Source organism: Coturnix japonica, chromosome 6, assembly GCF_001577835.2.
Source record: "Coturnix japonica isolate 7356 chromosome 6, Coturnix japonica 2.1, whole genome shotgun sequence".
In the NCBI taxonomy this organism is placed as follows: domain Eukaryota; kingdom Metazoa; phylum Chordata; class Aves; order Galliformes; family Phasianidae; genus Coturnix; species Coturnix japonica.
The window spans coordinates 20,673,609-20,699,328 of record NC_029521.1 but is presented as its reverse complement, the minus strand read 5'-3'; the positions used below and the strand labels follow the sequence as shown (position 1 = coordinate 20,699,328).

Genomic DNA, 25,720 nt, shown 5'->3' with positions numbered 1-25,720 from the left:
TTATGCTGTTTAAAAAAAAAAAAAAAGGGAATCACAGCAGCTGCTATTGGATGTTTCAAGAAAGTTTCCTCCTTCTCTAGAAGAGCATTAAGTATGGGTCCAGCACCCTGCTGTCCCTGGGGATAAGCAGGAAAATAACTTGTTTTTAGATCCCATCGGATTTGGGAATTAACTGAATGCTTAATTACTCAGCCTTGCCCATGCTGGGCATTCAGAGAGGCAGAAGTGTTGAGTCCTGCAGAACTCTGGTTTCAAGTTCAGAGCACATTATGAGTGAGGTTATTCAAGTTCATTGTTTTGAACTTGGGCATCCACTTGCTAGTGTCTACAGTGGATAATCACCTCTTTGCATTCCATGCTTTTTCCCCTCACTTTCAATTCTCTGTCTATAAAAAACCATCACATCACCCACATCTTATTGTAGAAATACTATCACTGAGTTTACCAGAGTGGAAGATGACAACGGGACTGGAGCATCCATCACACACAAAAGAGAAACAGAGCTGGAGCTTTCAGTTTGAAGAAAGGCTCAAGCCAGATCTTATCCATGTGTATAAATAATTGTCAGGAGAGTATAAAAAAGGTTGAACCAAACAATTCTTAGTGGTGTCCTGGGACAGCACAAGAGAAAATGGGCACATATTGAAGTGCAAGAAACTCCATTTGAATGTAAAATAAAGGTATTTTCTTCCTTTTTTTTTACTGTAAACATAGACAAACACCAGAATAGGTTGGCAGACAGTCTGTGGCATCTCCATCCTTGGAGATCAAAACCAAACTGGATGTGGCCCCAGGCAACCTACTCTATCTGACCCTGCTTTGAGCAGGGGTTTGAACAAGGTAATTCCCAACCTCATCTACATCACGATTTGGGGTTGCACTGTCAATCACTAGAAGCACAAAAGGACTTCGGGTTAATCTTTCTAAGTATCAAAAAAAAGTGAAAGGCAAGATTCTTCTCTGCCATCTTGCCAGAGAAATCAGTAACACATCACTGTACCTAAAGACAGTGAATTGCAACAGCACTATTTCCATAGGAAAGTAGACCAGGTAGGGGTGTGATGTTTACACTGATTATAAAACGATCTGTACTTAAAACTGTCTTTAGTCACCAACAGACAAAGGTTATCTGTAACAGACAAAGCTGCACACATTTATGAAATCTTTTCTTTAGATTGTTTGATCCTTCTACTTCAGTTTGGTCACAGACCAGTACTCTTCAGAAATACACTGTCCATGGAAACTCCATGCCTCTCAGTTCCCACTTTGCATGGAGAGTGGAGTCTCTGCTTTTGCTTGCGCTGTGTTTAGGTGTCAGCAAGGGAACTCTTGGCCTCTACATACTCCATTGCTGCTGTCTTAACAGCCATGACAGTTTCTGTTGTACCATATTTCTTCTCATAATCCAGGTAGCGCTTAAAGAAGAATTTCATCTTCTTTGGTGCTAAGTTCAGGTGTATGACCCTCTCAAAGATGTCCCTGCAAAAAAAACAAAGTGATTCAGATTGCTACGTTGGTGACAGCAGTCAACACAAGCCCTGTACCTTGTCACTGAGCAAAGAGCAGAAACTCACAGGAGATTCACCATCTAATGCCTCAAGGAACAGATTCATGAGAACTGATGAAAGCCTCAAAGCAGAAACCCTCCTCGTAACTCTAAAGTTGCAGGATGACTTACACTAAGATCCAGCCATTGTATTTGACCCAATGGTCATGAAATGCCTGCAGCTGGATCTATAGTGTGAGAAGCTGAACTTCCTTTTGTCATCGCAGCAAAAAAGAGACCATTCTCCTTAGTTTCATGTTACAAGAGATAAAAGGGCTGAACCTTACTGTAAGCACTCTAGTTCTGCAGGTCACTCCTTACTATTAATTGCTAACTCTGCCATGCAGATCTCCTTGGAGTCTTCCCAGACCTGGAGAGAACAAGATTTTGTTCTTCTCTATGAGATACAAATTCTCCTTTGCTCTGGAAGGCACTCAACAATATCATGTTGCAGGGCACTTGTGCTCTTTTCGGGTGTTACTTCAAGCATTATACTGTCCCTTTCCCCGTTGCTTATAGCACAACTTACCGTATTTCCTTCTGGCTGCCCTGTTTGATCATGATGTCCATGTAGATGGACCAGATATCTGTTCGCTTTGGGTAGCTGCTGAGAGTACTTTCAAACAGGGCCTTGGCATGTTCTGCGTCACCAAAACGGAACTCCAACTGTGCAAACCTTGAAATGACATCCACATCTGGAACAAGAAATGACATATTAGGGGATCACAGCAGCCCTCATTCCTATGAAGAGAACAGAGACAGCATCATCTCTGTTCAGAGACTAGTGTGTAAAGTGATTCTGGTCTAAGGTGGAGGGTCAGAGTGAAGGAGCTGCAATTTTTTTTTGTTTTACAAGAGTCTTTAGTACTGATAACCAGGCTGAAATTTCCCCTCCTCTTACACTCAAGGAAAGCAGATTCAACACTATCCGGCTGCAGTTTTCACTTAGTATAACCACTGTCACATGCAGAGATATCAGAAGGCAGACCATCTACTGGATACCCACAAATACATAGACCAAGTTACGATTAGCAACAAGTGCTTACGTTCTTTGGTGGGCAGAGCCTTGAGAGCACGCTCCAAAAGCCTGTGTGTAGCCTCAGTCTGGCCTTGCTTCAGGAGGAAAGAGGCGTATTTCAGCCACACTGATTTCTCCTGACGGAAACGCTTCAGCATTGTGTGGTACAATTCTTCTGCTTGCTGGAATGGCAAAGTTGGGTTAGATCACAACAGACTTGTAACAAAGCCCTGTAGCTCATTAGACTATTGCTCATTAAACTCTTGTTCCTGGACCAAGCATCTCTGAACATCTGTGAGAAGTAAGTATCAATAATTCTTCGTCTGATGCCAACCACAATTACTAATCCCAGTTAGGAACAGGACAGGGTTAACATCTGAGAGCCAGAAGCTTATGCAGCCAGGACTGGTGGTTTACTGACATGACAGAACAGGATACTTGCCTGGGAAGTGCTTGCACAATCTCACCTTGTACTTCTCAGAACTGGCGTAGATATCACACAGATGCTGGAAGACTTTCAGAGGTTCATTGTATTGAACAGCTCTCTCAAAGACCTTCATCAGTGTCTCCTCAGTGCCATACATGTTCTCCAAGTTTAGAAGAGCAACCCAGACATTCAGTTTCTCTTGTTCTTCCCTTAAAGCAGAAGTGAACAAGAACATACAGCCTTTTATCAGCCTACATCAGCTTTTTGCAAGCCACCTGAAGACTTGCTGACTCGTAGCCTGTTATCAAGACAAGTGAAAAACCACTTTTGGAATAAGCACAGCAGTTGTTTCATCCTACAATTTTTTATCACTGTCGTTTGTAATTAAAAACCACAAGGATAATTGAAGAAAACACAATGCACTTTACCATGCTGTGGAGATGCTTTAATACCCAAGGGTGTAGCCCTGTAGAATGGGCAATATGAGTTTCACAGTTTATTTCATTACTTCATTTAAGGGCATCACTAACAGCACTGCACTCTTCCAGACCCTTCCAACTGCTCAGAGGTATGTCTGTGTACTAAGTGATACCCTGGGGAGTTACTGTGTCCACAAGCTGCAGCAATCCAGCTGCAGGCCAAGCGCAGTGACTCACCTCATACCTTCAAAGGGCCAGCCGACAATTGCTACCATTTGATAATTGCTACCATTTAATTCTTCTGAGCTCCCTGAAACAGAACTTCCTACCTCACATGCACTCACACACTGATGGCACTACCAGTGTTCTTCTCCCATCACCATTAACCCACTATTATTTATTCCACAAGGCAAAGAAAGGCAAAGCCCCATTATTACCTGAAACAGATTGTTTTAAGTGCTCTCTCTGCCACAGCTCTAGCCTTCTCAATCTCAGTAGCCTGGAGGTGGAAAGCCATATACTGCAGCCAGAGGATGGAGCTGTTGGGACTACTCAGCACTAGTCGGTCAAAATCATCTGCTGACTGGGGCTGACGACTGGGGTCCATCAGGGCTGCCTCTAATTTGCATAGCTCTTTCTCCTTCTGCTGCTTCTCCAGCTCCTTCTCCTTCTTTGTCTGTTTCTTCTGATGAAGGATTGGGGAAGAACAGGTACTTTATGTCAGAACAGGCAAGCCCAGATAAAGCACAGTCAGACCCCAACATATCCAATGCTGGGGAGGTTTCTCAAGAGAAGGAGGACAATTTTTTCAGGGAACAGGAGAATGACACCCTTACCCTCCACATACACATACACACTTCACAACTCCAAAAAGAGAAAAACTACATGAAATCCAGTTTCTTCTAATGAAATACATCAAGGGCCATAAGTGCCTCATTAGTCTTGCATCCCAAATGCAGGATTCACACTTTCACATCCACCCTTGCTTTTATTCTTTAACCTCAACCCCCCCAGGCTGGCATTTGCCACCATCTTCCACTCTAAAAATCCAGGACACAAGGGGAGAAATTGTGCAAGACTGGGGTATGTTGCTGGATCACCAGGGTGACTCAGGTCTAAACTAGAAATAAACGACAGCATAGTTCTCAGCACAAGGTAACTACACCTTAGGCAAAGTATTTGCCATGTGTAGCCTCTAAAGAGGGAAGGTTTGAGGGACAGAAAAACCTGAAGAGTAAATATGAAAGCATTTCATGAGCTTGTTCCCAGTTTTTCTGGATTGCTCATACTGAAACACCCTCCTAAAAAGCAATAATTACAGTATAAAGAAGCACTTCTTTGTATTCTAAGAGAGCTGTAATTTGAAAACATTTTCCATCTCCATCTCTTCAAATTTAGAATAACAATTTTAAAAAATGAAAACCAGTTGAAATCAAGAACAAGTATTTTAACTTCATTAAACTGTTTGATCATAATTTTTTATCTTTTTATTTTTACATACCTATGTGAGAATCCCTATTTTTCTTCTCTGCTTCAGAGATTACCGGCTGCTAAACCTAGCACTCAGTCCCTTGGGTTACAAGGTTTTGCTCCAAGGCAATCAGACATACAAGCATCAAGACAACATGTGATGGCCACCATGTGGTGTCTCCCATGCAGGTGATACTAGAACACAGTACCTTAGACTGCAGATTCTCCTCCTCCTCCTCACTCTCTGAGCTCTCTTCCTTCTGATTCAGTACAGGCACTTCCACTGCACTCACGTCCTCATCCCATGTGAAGCCTGTAGAAACTTGCAGCCTGGGAACTTCACCACGTTTCCTTATCTGCTTGGAGGAAAACAGAGCACGTCCTAGGTTTTAATCTTAAGATTAAAACTGTAATTTACACTGTAACCAGACACAGATGCTATTTGTTTGGGATACAGCCTACTGTGACAGCCTACCATAGACTTCCACTTGCAAACAGTTCACCAGAAAAGCATTTAACTCTGGTCACCTTTGCTGTAAATAAAACCCAGTTCATCTTGCACCATTTGCACCTGACAAACTGTGCCCTTGTACCTCTGGCAATGACAGTTACTGCCACTCCAGTTAGAACTCATACATCTCCATAGAGCTGCAAAGTTCTTTCCAAATTATGTACTCCTTTCAACTTCTCACCTTAGACTTCTTATCAGCTGCCTCTTCCTCCTGGTCTCCATCCTCTTCTTCCCGGTAATACACCTCAATTCCACTGTCATTTTCATCTGCTGGGGAGAACTTCCTTTTTTTTGGCTTTGTTTCCTACGACAGGAGGGAATGAGCACTTGGTGAATGAAGACATCTGGACTAAGTCTTACTAACAGTTCTGAATGCACAGTAATGAGTTTGGCGGCAGAGAAAGGGCAGTGCCCTGGCACAGCATTCCCCACTGTGCTCTTATATAATGAAGACAACAGAAAAAACCCATGCTCACCTACATCTGTTGGCAAAAATCAATAGAACAGCTCGTATAAGCAACATAAATGGGCTGCTTATTCAGTAAACTCCAACCCAAAAGGATCTATTTCTCATCTCTAGAGATCTCCAATGAAATTCAATACTTTTTTCCCTACCTGAATTCCCCAGCCTGATCCCAGAAGATCTTCCCAGTCAGCAGTCATTATTTGGGCCAAACAAGCCCCTTATTATGCCCTAAGCAATCACATCCATACCTGCTCACTCTCAGAGTTCACTCTTTTCTGTTTTCTCTTCAACTTAACCTTTTCTTTCTTCTTATTATTATCTTCTTTTCTTTTCTCTTCCTCTGCGCAATAGCGTGGTAAGCCCAGGGATTCAGGCAAGACACTTGGCATCTCAGTGTCCTCAGGCAGGAGAGAGAGCTCAACGTGATTTTCTTTTTTATTGACACTTCAGAGCATTGCCAGAAGCAGTGAGAAAGGAGAAAATAATCATAAAAACATTTAAGATGACTGCAATGATCTGAACTAGTCCCAGAAATCTTCCAACCTTTTACTGTCTCTCTTTCCATTCCCACTTCCTACCTCCTCCTCTCCCTTCTGCTAATTGAGGGCCCTTTTTCAAGAACCTTGGACTTACTCAAGGACCTTGGCAGTGAGCAGCTTTCCCTCTGGCAGGTATTTCTCATATAAGGAGTGTTTCTGTACAAAGTAAGGGGAAACATTCTGGAACAGGATTCGGCCCAGAAGAGAAGCAGACAAGCTGAAAAGGAGAAAACATGTAAATAAATGGTCCATAACAGAAGAGGAAAAGCACAATGACTGTATGTATGCAAAACTACATCAGAGACTCCCTTAAAGACTCCAGAACCATACATACAAAGTTTACTAAGAACCCCCATTTCCCAGTACAGTTTTCTTTTGCTGCTCACCCAAAGAATACCCCTGATGGAGTAACTGATCTGACATAGCCTCTTATTAGCTGGCCTTTTTTAACATCCTTAATGCATGTTATTTCAACATCCTCCACTTTGCTGCTGTTCCTTGGGTTTAATCTAAAAGAAAAGTGAGGTAAGAAAGTAAAGCACTCATTCATCTGAAAATACCACATTCTGCTCTAAACAAAGAAATTGATATTAAGATCAGCTAGTATGCTCTGGAAAACATATCAGCTCAGAGACACCCTTCACTTAATTCAAATGCTCTTATGGACTGTCTGCATCTTTGCTAAGTTACACATAGCATTAGAGAACAGATGGGGTGCTGTAAACAGAGCCAAATAAAACAGATTTGGAGCACCACAATTAAATGTCAAACTTTGCAGACTTGTTGATACACAGGAAACAACTCTCATCCTTTACAGAAACTAACTAAATAAATCTAGCTCTTTTGTCTTCTGAACACTTTACAATGAACTGTACAAAGCAACATCAACTGGATTTCACAATCTTTTTTTCTCACTGGTAGGAGATAGTTTGAGGGGAAAACACCAACCTGGACTGCCGAAGAGATAATTCGATTTTGCCATTCTCGTTGGAGAGGATGTAACATCTGCATAGCAAAATAAAGGGAGGAAACAAAGGGATTATTTTCTACCCTTATAGAATCATAGAATCACGAGATTGGAAAGGACCCACAAGATCATCTAGTCCAACCTTAAATAAAGGCATACATAGAAACAGATATTTTCACCAGCACAATGAAGCTCTGAATGGAAAAAAACCACTCTGTCCCTTGGAGTACTCATTGCCAAACACAAAACAGCATGACAAAAGTTCATGGCACCACATGAAGGGCATTTTGAAACAAATCTGTTTGCTGTAGCTAGTCTCTATTAGAAACATAAAAGAACTGAAGATTGTTACAGCTGAATTACTTGACTGTTTTCACCCTCCAGCATTCCCAACAAGTTTGTGCAGTAGAGAAAGGCAATTACTCAAACATTATAAATGTAAAGGCAACTGGTTTGCCAAATTGCACACACAACTATAGCAGAGCTGGGATAACTGACCTCCCTCAGCCCCAACATCAGCTTAACTATGAGATTATCTTCTCTCAAATGACAGTCCAAGAAAGCAGTCAAAAGGGGTTTTTTCATTCCTAAAAAACAATGTTTCAGCCAAACACACGAGGTTACAGCCTTCTCTTCTAAACAGGCAACCCAAAAAGTAAGCATTACTGCTTAGCAACAAGCTGAACCTTCCAGATCTAACATCATCTTATGGCAGTGAAAAAACTGTCACCAGATAGGAATATGTTTCTAAGCCTCGTTGCTTGAAAGAACAATGAACAACAAGAGTTACTGACCTGACAACCTTGCCAATTTTGAAGTCACTCAGAGGACTCTCTGTGTACTTATCGCTTAGGTGAAAGATACTGACTTTGCCAGTCTTCCCACCTGGCAAAGTGATGGTCAAACCAATGTGAGGAATCATTTTTGCTACCATGCCTACAGTGATGGTACCTGGTTCCAGTGACTGAATTCCTGCAAAAGACGAAAGAGGGAAAAGTCTTTATAATACTCAGGGCTACTGAGCCAGTGAGGCTGATTTTAGTCACAGTCACATACCAAACCCACTTGCTTCTGACAGGGTGCAGTCTGTGCTCTCTCAGTTTACACCAACATGCTTGTTGTGAGAGCACAGATGAGATCCTTAACTGTAGTTACAACATTCAGAATAACATACAGATATTGGCAGATGTACCACCTCACGTTTGAGGTCAGAAAGGAATACATTCATACGCGCTTCAGATAGGATTTCTGTTTGAGACAATAAGTAAGCAGTTCCTTAAAGATCTGACCCCTCTTGCCCTGCACACTGCTACACCTGGGTCAGGGTCCAAGGGGTTAGTTCTCTTTTACAAGGAGCTACAGCTTGGCTCTCAAGTGTAATAGCTTCATTCACTGTGGAGGTCAGTGAAAATACAATTCTGAGGGAAGCATTATATTTACTTGTATCCTGCTGTTAAGGCGCCACTGTACCTGTGAGTGACAGGAAGAGGTTTGTTTCAGAGGCATCTGTTCCAGTCACTGTAGCAGACAATGCTTGGCCATTTTTGAAGTTCTTTTCTGGATGTTTTAAGACCTGAAAGGGATAACAGATTTCCACCTATTCCCAGAAAAGGAGCTTTGCACAACATTGACTTTGTGCACACTCCTATGAAGCTTCAAAGTTTTTAAATGCATCTCTGATGTGTACCCATAACAGATAGCTCAGCTTTCCTCCAAAGGCTCAGTCAACTCAAACTGAACGAGCTACAGGCATCGCTGCTCATCACTTAGGAGCAGTTATGCCTAAAGGGCACATCACTAGACTGAGTTCACATGGATGTCAGAAGTATCAATGGCAGTAGCTTTTCAATTGTGTAGCTTACCTGTAATAGCTTCTTACCTTGGTGTTCACAGACAGCAGTAGACGAGGAACTCTTCCTCGAATATCAGGAGTGACTTCTACCTCCAGCCAATTTTTCAGGGTGTTATACTGAAAAGGCAATAAACAGAAAAAAAACCTGCATGACACCCCTTCTTCAATAACTCACTAATTTTTAAGGCTAGAAAGGACTACTTCAGTCTTGGTGCCCACATCAAGCAAAAACTGTGATTTCAGATCTACTCTTAAGCACATAATGCTGTTGTAATTCACAGGCAAGCACACATAAAGGATCAGCAGTGAGCATACTCAGTGCTTACAGTGTAAATAATTTATCAAAGGTTGTTTTGCTAAAGTGCAGGGTGGGAAGCATCTGCTGGCAACAAACTGGCATATTTAAGACCACCAGTCAACTCTCTCAAATACAGAAAGTGCACCTTCCCTCTACACTTCTCGTAGGACACTACGCTTTGTGTGGGCCACTCTCATAGTTATTTAAGGGCCTGGTATTGTCAGTTTCTTCACAGGTTTAAGCTACAGCCTCTGGAGTTACCTCCACCTGCTGTCTCCTCCTAGCACACTTCTTAGGAAGACTCTGACCTCACCTTCCTCACAAAACAGATGACCATCTGTCCAACACTGTAGGGTCCAAGTTTCTCACAGGTGTTATCTCTCAGTGTTTCTACATCCCCTTCTATTTCACTGGTTACAAATAGAGAAAGAGGACATAAATTAGGAGGTTTGGTCCCAGCAATGCAGATAGGAATTAGAAAACCAATGTTACTGTGACAATGCCTTATGGCTTAAGAGAGGAAATCCTTTCAACATGATGGGACACACCATGATTCAGACGGGCAGTACATTAAGGCAAAAGGACATCCAAAGGAAATGGTGTACATTACACAGCACACACAGATAGCAGAAAAAATGAGCAAGATGTTATGCTACACATGTAACTCCTTACTTCTGAATGGATTAGCTCATTCCCAAAAGGAATGCAACAATACAGGGAAGCTGCATGGATATAAGATCTGTAAAGTGTGTATAGACAATACTGAGACCAGCAGTTACCTTGGTCGAATGCTGAGCTCTGGAACGGACCGTGTGAAGTGTGGATGGCTGATGGGCAAGTACCTAAAGAACACAAACAGGATCAAAGTTTCTCATTACTTCATCACATCCGTCACCCCTACTCCCTCTGTGCTGCTGAAAAACAACTGTAAGCTACTTAAAACTAGAAAAGCCTTTCTGTTTTAGCCCCTCCTAATACTATTTCAGTGGCAACTTAGGTACTCAAAGTATTTAAGTATATTTAATCCCTGGAACCAAATTCTGCCTGCACTTCAGGTATCCACTGGACCTTAAAAGACTAGGCATCCTTCTTGCAGTCTACACTCAAGATAAATCCAGTGACAGAGGCAAGGAGAATTGATTCACTGCAACATGGATTTAAGATAGAATATAACCACAGATTTCTTCAGGTTCTCAACTACTCCAGAAAGGACAGCCACAACAGCATCTGGTAACAGAGAGAACAGCCTAGAGCATTTGAATTAAAGTAATTCTTTGACCTTTCACATTCCCCTAATGTCAGTGATATTAGGTGCATATTTTCCCACCTGTGAGTGTTCACATCTCTGCCTCCAATGACCCGGGCAGTCACCTTCTGTCCAGCTTTCAGAGTGTATGTTGGAAATGAGTGTATGGGTACTTCATCCAGAATCCGGGATGCGTGAATTGAACCCGTACATTTGTCATCAATAGCAACTGTGACATGGGTTGGTTTGACAGATTTAACAGTCCCAGTAACAATATCACCCAGAGAGAAAGAGTGTTTCACAGCAGCAGCAAGTGTCTCTTCTAATGCTGTCTCAGACTCTTTCCGGTTCCTTACAAAAACATTCTTCTTCGCTGGGTCTTGTACTGCTAACAGGACTCCAAGGTCATTTGCCTTCACCGTTTTCAAGGTTGCACAGATTTTCTGTCCCACCTTCAGTTTTTCTGAGTCAAAGCGGAAGGTATCATTGAAGTGAGAGGCTATGGGGATAGCTGCCAGCTGGCCTGAGTTCAATAGAGACACGATGGCAAACTCTTCTGCTATGTGCTGCACGATGGCAGGGTGCTGGGAGTTCTTTGTGAGCTGCTAAACAGAAATGGAGTTAATTACATCCCTTGCTGAGATTCTGATTCCCTTTACTCAATCTCCTGCAGCTCTAACAGAGGAAAAAGGCCTCCCCAACCACTCAAAATTCATTTTTCCCCTAGGATGTGACACAGGAACACTAAAACTGAACACATACTTGCTTGGCTCTCTTTTTTAAGAGCTCTTCTCGAAGAGAAACGTACACCTTGGATGTGACAGCATCCACATGAAGAACCAGTCCCTTTGCTTTCTCACCAGGAATGACATTTTTGCCTACAAACAAGAACAAATAGGTTATCTCCTAATGACAGAACTTTGAGTAATGGAGCTTGTGGCACAGGACAGGCAGGAAGGGTCACCTCTGAATTAGGTTTAATTCATAAAAACTGCAGTGATAAAAAGACTGCTTAGCTGCTAAACGTAAATAAGTTACTCAAGCAAGATAGCAGAAAAGTAAACTATACTTTGAGTTGTCCCTGTTCTGGTTAGATCCCTCCCAGGTTGGTTCACCTGAATAACTAGTTTCAAGACGGAGACTTCATACTACATGAGTGAAACCTAAAGCAAGTAAAGAAAGGATCCCCACCTCCCAAATGGTAGCGAGTAGCTGTTACAGTCAAGCCTCTGACACAGCTGCCACTGAAGAGTGCTGAGCCATCCTCTGTCACATCCTGCACAACCAGCTGCAGCTCCTTCCCAGGCACCAGCTCACAAAGGCTTCGGGCCACGCCAGACTCCTCTGGAAGAAGACAAAGATCAGCATGTTAATTTTACTTATGACGTTTCTAACTAAAGCAGTTTCACATTTGCTTAGATCAGCACGAACAAGCATTGATATATCCACCTCCACAGCAGAAAACATAGCTTAGGTTCCTGGATCTGTAAAGTAAGTAGAAATAAATACAGATACATAAACACTATGACCTAATGAAAGCAGACACAATTTATGACATTAAGGATCTGATAACTCTAGGGAAAAAAAAAAAAACACAACAAGTTTAGGCACTGTTTTCTTTCACTGGTACATTGCAGCATTGCCTGAGCAAATACTCAGGCACACAGAAAAACTCCTTCAGGGCTTTCTAGAATCAGTTCTTCCAAGAGTCATTTTTCCATTAAAAAAAAGAAAAAGAAAAAAGGAAAAACCACATGCTTACAACTCCGCTTAAACATTAGAAAGGTTTCAGAGCTTAGCATAATATTCATATATCCATAAGCTCTTTGGAGTTTATCATCTGCTTACTGAGCACAGAAATTGGGTCAGTAAGTTAAGAATCTTATAGCAAAAGAGCACGCAGTGCAAAAAATTAAACATTGCCAGATTCAAAGAAAACAGTTGACTATTTGTGTGACACAACTGTGGAATTACTGCCACTAAGTTGCTTAACTTTCAGACTGATTCATAAATCAATTACAGATTTTCACACTAAAAAAAAACATCTCCGATGTTGGAAAAGGGCTTTGGTTCACAGAGAATCCTATCTCACTCTGGCCTGTCTCATTTTCACCTTCATAAACACTTTTGAGACACCCACCTACCAGATCCACCTCATCTTCAGTCCTCTCTTAGTATAGTGGCCTTAAGGTTCATCTGTTTATACCCTCACTTTTAATTTTTGAAGTTTCAGCCTCAAACCAATGTAAGAAACCCAGCAGGTTCAAGTGAAAAGAGATTCTTGGTCCTGTTACAGCTCTAATTCCAAAAAGACTTCTAGTCAATGGAAGATGCTGCACATACATCCTTTGCCTAGTAAGCTCCACCTGAAAGCTAAATCTCTGTTTGAACTTCTTTCATTATAAAAAGTTTTCCTTTTTTTGTTCATCCAAAGACTGTTTTTAAAGATAAGATCCTCTTTGGCAGAACACATGCAATCTTTTACCTTTTCTTCTCAACAAGTTCCTGATCTCCCCCATCTCCTTGAAACACTGATTCAGCAGCGAAAAACTCTCTGCAGCTGAATCACCAGAGCTGCACTCCGACACCTTCAGGTTGAGGAGCACACGCTGCTTCTCCTCATCGATGCTCATCACCTTTGCAATTACAGTCTGCCCCACCACAAAGTGGTCCTTGGTGTCTGTCACAAACTTGTCACACATGCTCTGTGCAGAGGAAACAAAGTGATAAGGATTATTAAATGAAGACTTAATGAAAACACCAAGGAAAATTAGCCAAATCAACAAAAAGCTGTCAATTAAAATGAATTACAGAAGTCATATGAAATCTCTGATTGAAAAATGACCTTTACTTCATTTGGGAAGTGAATTAAAATGCAACCATACAAGCAGCATCTACCACATTGTAATGAAGCTGTCCAAACATAGGACCCCCAGTCCGACTGCTCCCTCCAGCCTTGCTTAAAAATTGTGTTTCAGCCTTTCCTGATGATTACACCCACACTGTTTCCCAGAGTCAAGTGAATGCATGACTTACCGTTTTAGGTGCCAGTCCTGTCACACCAAAAGGGAACTCCACAAACACTCCAAAGGGCATAACCTTCCTCACATAACCAACCAGCAGCACCCCAGGCTGGATTTCAGAGAAACTTCTCACAACCTGCTCTTCCTGCACGGCAGAAATCACTGCAGACTTCCTGCTTAAGATCTGAACGGACAGTCAGGAAAAATGGGAAGATGAATAAAAGGAGCCTGATGTCAATATCTTGATGTTGCCTGCCAGTGAGCTACAGCACTTTTCACACACTAAGCAGTTGAAAAGACCAAATTCCTGCAATTTCAGTTGTCACACTGATCTCCTTACACTAAAATCTAGCAAATTCTATCTCCTAAATTACTCAGCACTAATGATGCATGCCTCATCCAGATGAATTGAGAACATCCTAATATTTCAGTTCCTCCTTTTGGTATAAAAGCTGCAACGTTTTTGCTAAGGCTACAGTAAGATTAACACTGATGCCCTGTTCAGGAAGCTCAGCATTTTCACAACCAAGTCCTCATCTCAATGGAATTCTAACAACAGCAGAGCCTCACTCAACAAGCAAATTATAGTAGCTTTCTGAAGCATCAATAGCTTGACAGGCACTTCTGCTTCAACACCTTAACTAGCAAATATTTTGTTTGTTACAGATATTCCAGATTCCAAACAGATTTATTTTTCCTCTTGTCCTCCATCCCCCTCATTTGATTTGTTGATGTAACAAAGGATACATTACGGTCCCCCTTGTCAATCAGGCACATAACTCTGGGCAAGACATCTCCCTCTTGAAGGCAATGCCACAGGAGCTTAGAGTTAGCAACAAAGTCAGAGAGGTGCGCTGTAGGAAGCCAGGCAATCACATCACCTTCGTCTTCTAAGACAGAAACCTCGAGCCCATTCTCATTCTTCTTCAAGACTTTCACATCAACCATCTGAAAAGAGAAGAAATAGAGTGATATAAAAACCAAAGTGCCTTTGAAGTATGCACAGGGTACCAAATTTTGGCTTGTGATATGGCCATGCAAGAGAGAACCTCACATCAGCAGGACTGAGCCTCAGAAGCACACCAGCTCTGGTAGTAAAACAACAGCAGTTCTCAGTCCTGCAACAGTAACATCTGCAGGGTGCTGGAAACTGTTCCACAATACAATGGGCAAGCATTTAAGAAACGTCTCTCTGAAGTTATTTTTCTCTGAAGTGCAAAATCAGCTGTTTTGGGAGTGAACCTCAACAACATCCAGAAGAAAAAGAACTTCATCAAGGAGCAAAAGTACCATCTGGTACCTCCTAGAAGACTGCCCCGGGTTTCTTTTATGCTGACCTCTGACAACACAGACCTTGTTTTTGATCTGACCACAAGACAAGAAATGCAGATTTAACACTGGTTCCTGACCTCCAGCATCTTTTTTTGAAGCAGAGTTGCTTAAAATGATTACAGATTTTTTAGAGAACACTTAAGAGGCAAAAAGAGGAACAGTCACAGAATTCAATACCTCTCCTATTTGATATTTCACTTGCTGTTTCCTCCTTGGAGTACACTCGCTTCTGCCTTCAGGAACTGCGCTGCTTGATAACCTGAAGGACAGCAAGAGCCTTCCCTGCTGGGGCTCACAATTTAAGACCATGACTTTAACAACCTGCAGCAAAAACAAAACAAAAACAAATTAAAAAACCACACACCTTGGGGAAAAAAAGAAAACAACTAGGGGACAGTCAGAGAAGAGCTGCCTCTTTCACATGCTCTATTTAAATAGATGAAGCTAACTACTACCTAAAGTGAAAGGTGAGCACCTCTTGGTGTGCTTGTTTTCTCCAAGAAAAACTAAAATCAAAGCCAACTCACAGTTGCAGATTTCTCTTTTACATTCATTCACATAAGGCTTGACATAGGTAAATTAATTACCTGGCCGTCATGGAAGACTTTATCTGGACAAGATATGGGCTCTGAGCTCAGCTCGTTCACAGGTACCAGACCCTTGACATCATTGTAGAACTTCACAATGCAGCCAAATTCCCTTGCACACACCACAAAGCCATGTGTGATCAGACCTGGCTGTGCATCTTCATAACTGGAGAGAATTGGAAGCTTTGATTGCACAAGTGTTTTCTTCAAAGTGAGGAATAGCTTCTTTTCTTCGGGATTGCACTCTAACACCTACAAAAACAGAGTAAAACAAGGTTCAAAAAGCATGTCTGCCATTCTCCAACCCACACAGCAGCAAAGTAGTCAGAATGAAATAAAGCCATTTAAAGCAGCTGAAGATCCTTTCAAGCAGCTCTCACCCGACACTTGACTTCATCTCCAATGCTGTACTTCTTCTCAGGCTGCTTCAGGATCACATCAGCAAGATGCATGGATGGCACAAGCCCTTTAATTCCATCAGTAACTTTCACATGCATCCCAATGGGTTTCAGAGACAATACTTTGCCCTAGAGTCCAAAAGAAAGAAAACAATCAGTAAATTCAGCACAAAAAGTAGGCTATGCTTAGGTGAGAAGCAATTGGGACACCACACCACATACTATTACTAAATTTGACAAGCTACATAGAATAAAATCTTAGTCTAATTCACACCAAATTAATAAACATTTTACACATTGCATAACGCTGTTTTACAACCGAAGCACAGTCTCCTTCTGTAGAATTCCTATCAACTCTGGCAAACTGGAATTGTTTCCAGAGGTACAACCAACAGAACCATTGCTCACGCATAAGAATGACCTGCTGTGATTGCCTTGTCACCATTAACAAAAAGCTGAATAAAACAGAAAGATGAGTATCACGCTTTGTTATTGAAGTTCTTAGAAGGAGAAGTTTTTCTTCTTACCTACCACAAGTTTGGATCAGAAGTTGAAAAGAATATACACATTAAGCAGAAAAAAAAACATACACTATCTAGATAATTTCTAGAAGTACAACTGCTGAATGGCATCAGTGCTACAGGAGCTCACCTGCACAACATCCCCCGTGTGAATATCCTGGTATCGCAGGAAACGAGCTTCAATAATTTGGCTGGGAAAGAGACAGAACAAGAGATGACCTGTCAGGCAACTTATTAAAACAAAAAAAAAGTCAGGATAAAAGGAAACCACCTCCTTTTCACCTTGTCTGAAGCATCCCTTATACCACATGTATCCAACACTACAACACCAGAGTTCTGTGCTTTACCCCAACTGACCCACCTTCCAAGACAGCACTTTGGATAAAGGTTAAGGAGGTTCACCATTTTCCATTCCTGATAACAACCATGAGGCATAGCTCCATGGAAAGAGAACCCATAACCTGCGCTGCCTAAAGCCACAGATGGAAATACTAAGAGGGAGGAGCAGAACGGGCCGGAACTTGGAAGACTGAAGTGCAGCTTCCTGTACAGTTACAGTCCTCTGACACAACCACAGCAGAAGTCATTTAGTCACCAGGCCTCAGCCCACCACACGCACGCACACACACATATATATATAACTTCAAATGGTAAGTTCCAGTTCCACAAAGCAATGCAGCACCCTCTCCATTCACAAAACCTTTCTGATCCTTCAACCAAATATATTAGAAGAGTCTGTAAAACTTACTACTTCAGAGATACTATGCACATCTCATCCATCAGGCTGTAGTCAATGATCCGACACTTATGCTTACATCCAGCCTTGAACGCTGCAGGTTTAACAGATTTTCTGTCTTTTGATAGATGTTTCAACTAGAAAAACCAAATGGGAATTCAGTGTTTGGAAAATGGAAACACTTATATAGCCCTCAGGTTGAAGCAGAAGCAGCTGACAAAAGTCATTCTTCTAACATACCTTTTGTGCAGCAAGTTGTACTAGCTCTTGTGCAACAATTCACTTATGTCCCAAACCCAAACAGGGGAAGGCTGCATTTAGTTAACACCTTCCACATTATCTTGACTTTTTTATTTGCCTCACAAAGAACATTATGGCAGGAAATAAAAGTTAGTCTTAATTTCCCTCCCCAATAGGCTAAGAGATCTATGAAGGAGTTCCCTTCACTACTCTGGTACTTACCCGTGCAAATGCAAGCATGCCATCGTCAAGCTCAAAGACAGCACCAAACTGCTTGTAGAAAGCCTTCACTGTAGACTGTTCCACTATTGCCCCTATGCGATCATTGGAGATCTGGTTTGGGGATCCTCCAGGGTGGAGGAATGCCTGCCGCAGAGTGAGCCGTACCACCTTGGAGGTGGGGTGGGTAGAAAGGATGCAAGCCTTCACCTAGAAGATAATGTTTGGTATCAGTATAACATCACTGCAGATACAAAATTGAAGGATGTCATATTATTCATGGTTTTCAGACATTACATTTGACGCCTGAACTCTGCTCACATATGAGCACATCTTCTCAGCTTCAACATTTCCATAGATCAGGGTTTTTTTGCATTCATTTGTTGTTTATAGGCTAATCTGGTATCAATGCAACAAGGGGAAGACAACCACAGAACTCATTTGCGACCATTCACAAGTCCCTCATACTTTCCTAACAAGTCTTCCATTGCCCCAGGAATGGATATGCTCTTTACAGCCCAAAACCAGCTTTGATTATAATTCAAATGAAAGATAAGAAGGATAGAAAAGATTCCACTGAATCCTCAAAATGCTCCTGGAGAATATAACAGACATCATAAGCAACGTAACTCCGGACAGGCTTTATCTTCTTCTTACCACTTGATTTGGGGAATAATTTGTGGATTTCTCTGGGTCCACATGCATGAAATCCACAATGCCAGTGAAGGAAGACAGAAAGGTCAGACTGATACCCAGTGGAGCCACCTAGAAAAGGGAAGAAAACTCATTAACTTTTAATTTTTATTTATTTAGAAGTCAATGAGTTTTCAGAAACAGAGAGCAAATCAAATGTTTCACAAAGTCCCCTTGCTCTAAACAAGCACATCAAAACAAACAACTGCTAACAAACCTGTTTTCTACATTGTTTTGTAAAAACAATCCTTCAGATTTTCTCCTAATGTTGCCCTTAGTCTGAGGAGCGCTGCAACAGTGTAGAATATTTATGGCATAGACCATAGAAAAAAAAAAAAACCACCCTGTTATTCTCCATGGTTTATTGCCATCTCCTGGTCAAAGTGTTTACACTCATAGTATCAGAAGCTTGGCAAAGATCAGATCTAAGGTGAAACCACTGGCAGCACCTAACTGAAAACAGTATCTGCTCTTTTCATATAAATGAACCCAAACAGAGTTTTCCAGCTTGCCAATACCATGTCCATTTTACCTGTATTTCTTCAGGATGGCTCAAAAATGAACAATGAAAACAATCCACAAACTAAAACACAGCTTACCTTCTGCACTCGAGCTTTTACCACCAGCCCTGGCAATAGATTAGAAAGTGTCCAGTTCTGTTGCTCTGTTGCAATGGATGCAGAAACCTCTGATCGATCAGCAGACAAACGGACCACTCTTCCCTCATTCTTTACTCCATCAATGACACAGTTCAGGCTCTGCCCTATTTTCAAATCAGACCCTACAAAGGCAAGCCACAGCATAAATCCCCTTCCAGAAACACTAAGGGGTTCCCTTTTGTCTGTAGTTTTCTCCGAAGCTTTTTCAGAGTTCTGTTTCAAGAAGCTAAAAGACCTCATCAAAGTAAGGTCTACTGACAGCCATGTTCAAGGGACTTAGAACAACAACATGGTCTGGTAGGAAACAGGAAACCTAGTGGCTTATGGTTATCAGCCAATGCTGTTTTCAGCAATTTGCAAAGACTCCATCATGACCCAACCCTTATTGAGGTGCACTAACACCTCAATGCAATGAGCTTCAATCCCTTTCATTCTCCACATCTATTTTAACCTCAGCAGCTCTCCTTGTAATACTACTTACCTCTCTTGACTGCTTTGATGTAATTTTGGGCTTTCTGATGAGGAAGGAAAGCATGAGTTCCACTGACTCCAATGTCAATGAGATAGCCGTGGTCTTCTACACTAGACACAAATCCAGAGAGCAGCTGTTGGGAAGGAAGCATTGCAGTTCAGTAATGCCAAGAAACAGCTGAGTCTGCAGAGAACAGACCTCTGATGAGAGATTTAGCACACAACTACTCACTTTTTTAATGAAGCCAGAGAACAGTTTTTGCAGAGCAAAGAACGAACACAACATTCTTTCTTTCTAGACAGCAATCCTGACAATGCAGGTCTGAACTCAACCCTTGTCCAGCTAATGGAGTTAATGGACAAGTAGGATAAGAATAAAAACGGAATGCTCAAATAGAGCAGGTGCTCTAATTGCAGACACGAGCCTGCAGTCATAAAGCTAGAAACACAAAAATTAAACTACCAAGCACCTCTATGAGACAGGCTGTTAAATATAACTCTGTGTAAACAACAAAACTTATGCAGAGAGAAGTAATTGCACAATTTTCCCAAATTAAAATAAAACACAATAAATCAGATGGATGGGTTTCATGGGTAACAGCCTGTAGGAACATAACCAAGTTCCAGTATTGCTCTCTTCTCCCAGGTCTATTCCCCTTGTGGCAGCAGCTCCATGTTCTGTTCTGATAGTGTACAAGGACAAACTGAGGTGTTCCACTCACACACTGCAAGAAGTACCTCATAGAGCCAGAAGGGCTGTGAACACGTACCATGCCTGATGTTAGTGCTGACGCATTCAGACCTTTGTTGACGTTTTTAGGGTTGATGGACAGTTTGATACTCCGACGTCCATCAGCACTTTTCTCAACACTGGTCACAGCGCATCTGACCAGCATCCCTGGAGAATACAGGTCTGAGAGAGAATTCGAGTCCTGCCCAGAAACATGAGCAAATGTCAGCAAGCATATAAATATGACAATATTAAGTTATGCAATAAGGCCAGAAATAGTTACTGAAGGAGTTTTTGAAATAAAAAAATCACTTAGGAAAGTCCTTGATCTCTGACAACGCTACAATAAAAGGCAGGAAATACCACAAACACTACAATCTCAATATAAAGGCAGAGACAACACTACGTACTGCAAAGTCTGCTAAGCTTTGCTTAAATAGAAATTCCAAGCAGGACAGAGCCAAGACGTTGCAGTTGAGAACCAAAGTGCATCTTCGGAGTAAGACACCAACCTCACCACCCTCTTTAACAAAGACAAAGATCACCACTAACTGGCTAGCATTCAGCACATTGTCTATTCCACAACAACTCAGGGAGAGCTGACGGATAGATGGAGCAGCAGACTACTCTATCCTCTTTCTTTCCAAGAAGCTGCATTATCAGGAAACTGAAAATACTGTTTGAAATAGCTGGGCTCAGAGAAAACATACATTAGCACTAGGCAGAGAACACTGTATGCAGAAACACAACAAGACTATAAGGACCGTAATGTTCCCCCCCAAGCTCTCTGAGAGACACTAGCATCCTCACATCATCTTCCAACCATTTCATCAACTTCCTTACTTAACTGCCTATAGCCAAGGATCAGTATTTAGCTACTGCAGCAAAAAGAAAGCACAAATCTATCCAAGTTAAACAAGCTGTCCATAAAGTTCATACAACATTCAAACCAAGGCTAAGCTGCTTGCAGCCAAACAAACTTAAGCTATCTATGAGACACCAGAAACCAGGCTCCTAAGCAAGTCTTCAGGGTTGATGCTGAGTTAATTCTCCCTAGCTCCCTGACAGAAATCACAGCCACACACACCCACAGTCTCACCTCCAGTGGCTCCCCTTGGGTCACTTGCTTGTTCAACAATTCACTATAGGCATCGCTGATCTGCGTGACTGGTACAAATCCTGTCAGTCCATTAGGCAAGCTGATGACAAGCTCAAAGACAGTGACCTCTTTTATACAACCAAGGAACAGCATCCCCTCACAGAGCTCCTGGGAAAGCAGAAAGAACAGCACACAGTGCTTATCTTGGCAAGACAATGATAATAGTGCGGTAGACAGATTTTTGTCCTGAATTGTTGCTGTACATTATAGGTTTTAATGAGGGAAAACACAAGCATTTTTACAAAGCTCACTAAGAGAGAGACACACAAAATAAAACACTTATCCACAAACCTGAATTGCGAGTGGTTCAAAACTAACAGCAATTTCTTTAGCAGGAGCCTTTTTGTCTGCCTTGAACTTCTTCTGCTTCCCATGATCGACTTCACTCCTTTTTCTTTTCTGTGTTTTCTCTTCATGATGAACCTAAATTAAATTATAAGCAGAGAGGGAAAGAATAAAAGCAGTTAACAAGATGAGCATCTTGTCATGGCAGAACTCAAGTGACAGGAATAAAGTCAGATGAAAACACAAGACTGGAGAAAAAGGGAAATAAGCACATTCATTTCCATACACCTTCATGGGACTCCTCTAAATATCATCTTTTAAGCTGAGGCTGATGTTTTATAACACTGTGAATCGTGGGAGCAGAGAGAAGCAGTAAAAGCTAACTGCACCATAATCCACAGAACAGAGAAAGACCAAACTTAGTTTGTCTGTGTGCAACAACTGTGGTGGAACAATGCAACTATCTCAGCACCAGATGCTTCTGCAACATCTGCTGGTAATTCTCACTGAACTTCCCTGACATCCCATTCAACACGTATAAAATATCTGGGATCTTTAAGGGACCAGCAGCAAGGAGGATGCCAGCAGTTACCTCTTTATGGAAGCCTTTTCTACAGGTGACTATAGAAATAAGGGATAGGAAGGACTTTAGGTCACATTCTGACCACGGATAGAACTCTAAAGCTTAACTAACAGCACGTAAAGGACGTACATCAAACAAGTTATCCTGCTCAAACTTTGGCTTTGCGTTTTTCCCTGTTGTCTCTATGTGCTTCTTCTGGATTCCCCCTCGAGGGAAGCTTTCTTCTGTGGACACCATAGCAGCACTCCTATGGAACAAACAGCAGAACAGAAGCTAAACACATAATTTATAACATTTAAAGCGGTCTGTCGAACACCTAACGCCTCTTTTACCCATAGGATCGAACAAACGCCTTCCACAGCCACTGGCACAGACCAGACCAGGCCAGACCAGACCAGACCAGGCCAGGCCAGGCCGAACCGCCCCGCACCCCCCCACCAGGCCCGGCCTTAACCCCACCGCTCACCCCGCTCCGAACCTCACGTGTGCCGCTCTCCTCGCGGCCCAGGAAGCAGAACTGCAGAAGGGCGAAGGTTAAAGGGCGGGCGGAAGCGGCGGGCCATCCTGTAGGACGGGCCATCCTCCTCTAGGACGGGCGTGGGGCGGAGCGGAGGGAGCTCCGTGCTGTGGAGGAGCCGCCATCTTGTGGGGGGGGCTGGAGAAGGGCAGAGCAGGCGGTGAGGAAGGAGGCGGCTGAGGTACTGAGCGGCCGTAGCGGGACGGGGTCGGTCTGGTTTGAGCGTGGGTCTCTGCTTCGTGCTCTTTCTGGGGGGCTTTGCTGCTGGGAGGGAGGATGGTTGTACGTAGTGTTGGGTTGTGGATGTTCTCAAGGGCGCCCGCGACCTTCAGCCGCTGTGCCTCCTCCCCAGCTCCGGCCTGTGGTGTGGCAGCATCTGTGTAGGCAGGGAGCTCTTCGGAAAGGAAAGATTGTGTCGTGCTGTCTGGGCTCCGAGCCACACTCAGTCACCCACCAGTGACTCTTCCAGGGTTTTGCTTTGGTCTTTTGTAACTAAAAGGTGAGGGTGGGTTTCCATGTTGTCTACAGCACACGTATGGGGAGGTTTCTTTGAGGGTTTTTACTGTTTCACCATCAGCCGGGTGCAGGCAGGCAGCCCTGGCTACATGGTTGCAGCGTTGTGTTTGTGAATGAAGAACCAGCTACACTCATTCTCTGTATCTGTTTTCCAGGGCGCCAGTGGCTACAGCATCTCTGCCAAGCTTGGTAGGTAACGTGCAGTACATGTGCTTCTTTTGAGCTGACATATAAAGTAAACAAGTATCTGTCCTAAGTGTGAAACTTCCTTAAGTGTAAGGGAAGGATACCCTTAGAAAAGGTATCACTAAACATTAAAACCTCTTGTGCTGTAAGGAAGGTCAGACGCTGAAACTGACCCTCTGGGGTACTTGTGGAGCCTCCAGCTCTGGAAATGCTCAAAAGCAAGTGGCAGGTTCATGAGTGACTCTGCTTTGATCAGGTTGGGGTGGGACTTCATCATCTCCAGTGGTGCCAGCTCAATAACTGTCTTGTGTTGCTTGTTAGAATCAGCAGCCATGGCTGGCCACGACTCGGGATCTCAACACCAGTTCACTGGATTTCAGAAGTACTTCAATTCCTACACCATGATAGGCAGGAGGAATGTACGTATCATGACCATTTCTCTTAGCCTGCTAATAATGATGTTTTATGAGTTTTAAACTGACAGTAAACTTTATTTTTTACAGTATGTAATAGCAACGTATGCAAGCGTTGCGATGCTCATCCTGTATTTCAAGTTTAGGCCGAAGAAGACGACTCCTGCCATGGCAGATAAGTAAATGGTGAGCAACCAGTGTTCTAGAAAATGATTCCATTCCAACCCACAAAGAAAGAATGGCAAAGAAACTGCTAGTAACAAAACATAATTAGGAGGGGAAACCCAGGGATGTGATCTTTATGCAGTTTTAAACCTCAATTACAGTATAGCGTAATTTTGGGGGCAAGGGGGGGGGGAAGATTCTGAACAAATGAAGTTGTTACTGGGGTCTGTATAACTCATGGGTTACTGCTATTCTTAATGTTCTTCAAACGTGCCAAGCAGGGTTAGGGATCTTCATACAGAGTAAGCAAGGAAGGAGGAATGGTGGATGGATGTTGCTTCTGGGTTTGGAGATTAATATGTGCCTGTGATTTATCCTTTTGCTGTTAAAATAACTATCGCTTTGAGTATTGAAATAATCAAGTAACAGTTAATGAGTTAGTTATTAATTGTATCTGATAATTCTTAGAGGAGAGTAGTGCTGCATCATTAGGATGCTGTTTTGAGCAGAGAAAAGGAGCATTATACACTAAAGCTGTGTGCATTCAGACCTAAGTAGGCAGGACCAGAGGGAAGTGGTTGAGCTTGTTTTTACATAGCAATAACCAAGTGTTACAAAACTCTATAGTCCACTTTCAAATGCATTTCAAAATGCCATTTCAGTGGAGGAAACCTATGGGTTGTTCTCACAAACTGCAGAATAGATAGAAAACAATGTGCTTCAGCTTATTGTCACTGTTGTATGATGAAGGGACGCTGCTTCCTTTGTTTAGTGTGTTGGGATTTGCCTGCTTTTATATGAAATTGTTTGGGCTGTGGGAAGAGATGATGCTCAAATCACAAGCCTTGTGCAGTGATAGTAATGTTTGCTCTCATCTCTTGGCAGGTTTCTGGCATGTCTGAAGCATCAATTTGTGTCAATGTAAAGGAAGCTGATGTCCTGCGATGGTTAATAAAATATAAACAATTATTTGCTGTATTGATAATATGACATGGTGCAAAGAAGCAGAAGTGGGTGCTATTTCCTATTTTAAAGATAATTTGTAATGGAGATGGAGTAGCTGATTCTTTCCTGAGTATTTTATCTTCTCTGCTGTAACACATCCTAAAATGACCTGAGCACTTAATAGTTGAGGAACGATCTCAGCAGCATGATCCCAACAAGCACAGAGCTTACAGCTGCTCAAAGCATCTCTATGTTGCCAAGTGTCATACTGGACATCAGTAAACTTGCATGGCTTACAATTACTCGGTTGTGCTGGTTACTCCCTTTTTTAACGCTTCTGGCTATTAGCTTACGTGGAATCCATTACTTAATTAATTAATGGTAATGCAATGCAGAATAGCAGTCAGCTGCAGTGTCAGTTGCCTGTTTTTTGCATAAAATCCTTTGGTTTTGAGTGAGAACATCCCACCATGGAGCGATTTTACTTTCTCAAAAACCCCAAACTTAATAGCAGCAGGTAAATGTGGGTGCTGGCAGAAAGAGTGTAGGTCAGGGGAAATTACATGAGGTTCTTGTGATCTCC

General features: G+C 42.4%; 2 protein-coding genes across 5 annotated transcripts; one reads left to right on the top strand and one right to left on the bottom strand.

The window, feature by feature from the left end:
• Nucleotides 1-579: 579 nt before the first annotated feature.
• Nucleotides 580-22,991, bottom strand: PDCD11 (programmed cell death 11). Of its 4 annotated transcripts, none has more exons than XM_015866914.1 (36): nt 22,874-22,991; nt 22,525-22,642; nt 21,819-21,950; nt 21,468-21,635; nt 20,409-20,570; nt 19,649-19,772; nt 19,108-19,289; nt 18,473-18,580; nt 17,819-18,025; nt 17,369-17,493; nt 16,751-16,811; nt 16,082-16,228; nt 15,702-15,953; nt 15,292-15,435; nt 14,530-14,730; nt 13,796-13,966; nt 13,245-13,464; nt 11,951-12,103; nt 11,522-11,637; nt 10,841-11,364; nt 10,293-10,355; nt 9,827-9,923; nt 9,243-9,332; nt 8,834-8,936; nt 8,158-8,335; nt 7,345-7,401; nt 6,783-6,905; nt 6,491-6,613; nt 6,106-6,301; nt 5,573-5,695; nt 5,090-5,236; nt 3,848-4,095; nt 3,032-3,200; nt 2,593-2,746; nt 2,076-2,241; nt 580-1,479 (listed from the first exon to the last, which is right to left on the bottom strand). In XM_015866914.1, exons 2-36 carry the CDS (start codon nt 22,630-22,632, stop codon nt 1,308-1,310), a joined length of 5,514 nt encoding a protein of 1,837 aa, XP_015722400.1. In that variant the 5' UTR covers nt 22,633-22,642; nt 22,874-22,991; the 3' UTR covers nt 580-1,307. The 4 variants fall into 4 exon arrangements, with proteins under 4 accessions (XP_015722400.1, XP_015722402.1, XP_015722401.1 ...); XM_015866916.1 differs by having other exon boundaries at nt 10,841-11,361; XM_015866915.2 differs by having other exon boundaries at nt 22,862-22,945.
• ATP5MD (ATP synthase membrane subunit DAPIT) lies at nt 22,986-25,439 on the top strand. Its single transcript, XM_015866930.1, has 5 exons — nt 22,986-23,093; nt 23,584-23,617; nt 23,936-24,033; nt 24,118-24,213; nt 25,078-25,439. The coding sequence occupies exons 3-4, from the start codon at nt 23,947-23,949 to the stop codon at nt 24,208-24,210; spliced, it is 180 nt and encodes a 59-aa protein (XP_015722416.1). The 5' UTR covers nt 22,986-23,093; nt 23,584-23,617; nt 23,936-23,946; the 3' UTR covers nt 24,211-24,213; nt 25,078-25,439.
• The last annotated feature ends 281 nt before the right edge of the window (nt 25,440-25,720 follow it).

Bases quoted from the DNA above. Each gene is read 5' to 3' on its own strand.
- PDCD11 (XM_015866914.1), bottom strand. From the start codon at position 22,632: ATGGTGTCCACAGAAGAAAGCTTCCCTCGAGGGGGAATCCAGAAGAAG. The intron at 14,731-15,291 runs GTATTGAATTCT...TTCTCTTTTCAG, and splicing joins TGAAATATCAAATAGGAGAG to ATGGTTGATGTGAAAGTCTT. The intron at 2,242-2,592 runs GTAAGCACTTGT...TTCTTGTTCCAG, and splicing joins GGCTCTGCCCACCAAAGAAC to ATGTGGATGTCATTTCAAGG.
- ATP5MD (XM_015866930.1), top strand. From the start codon at position 23,947: ATGGCTGGCCACGACTCGGGATCTCAACACCAGTTCACTGGATTTCAG. The intron at 24,034-24,117 runs GTACGTATCATG...TATTTTTTACAG, and splicing joins CCATGATAGGCAGGAGGAAT to TATGTAATAGCAACGTATGC.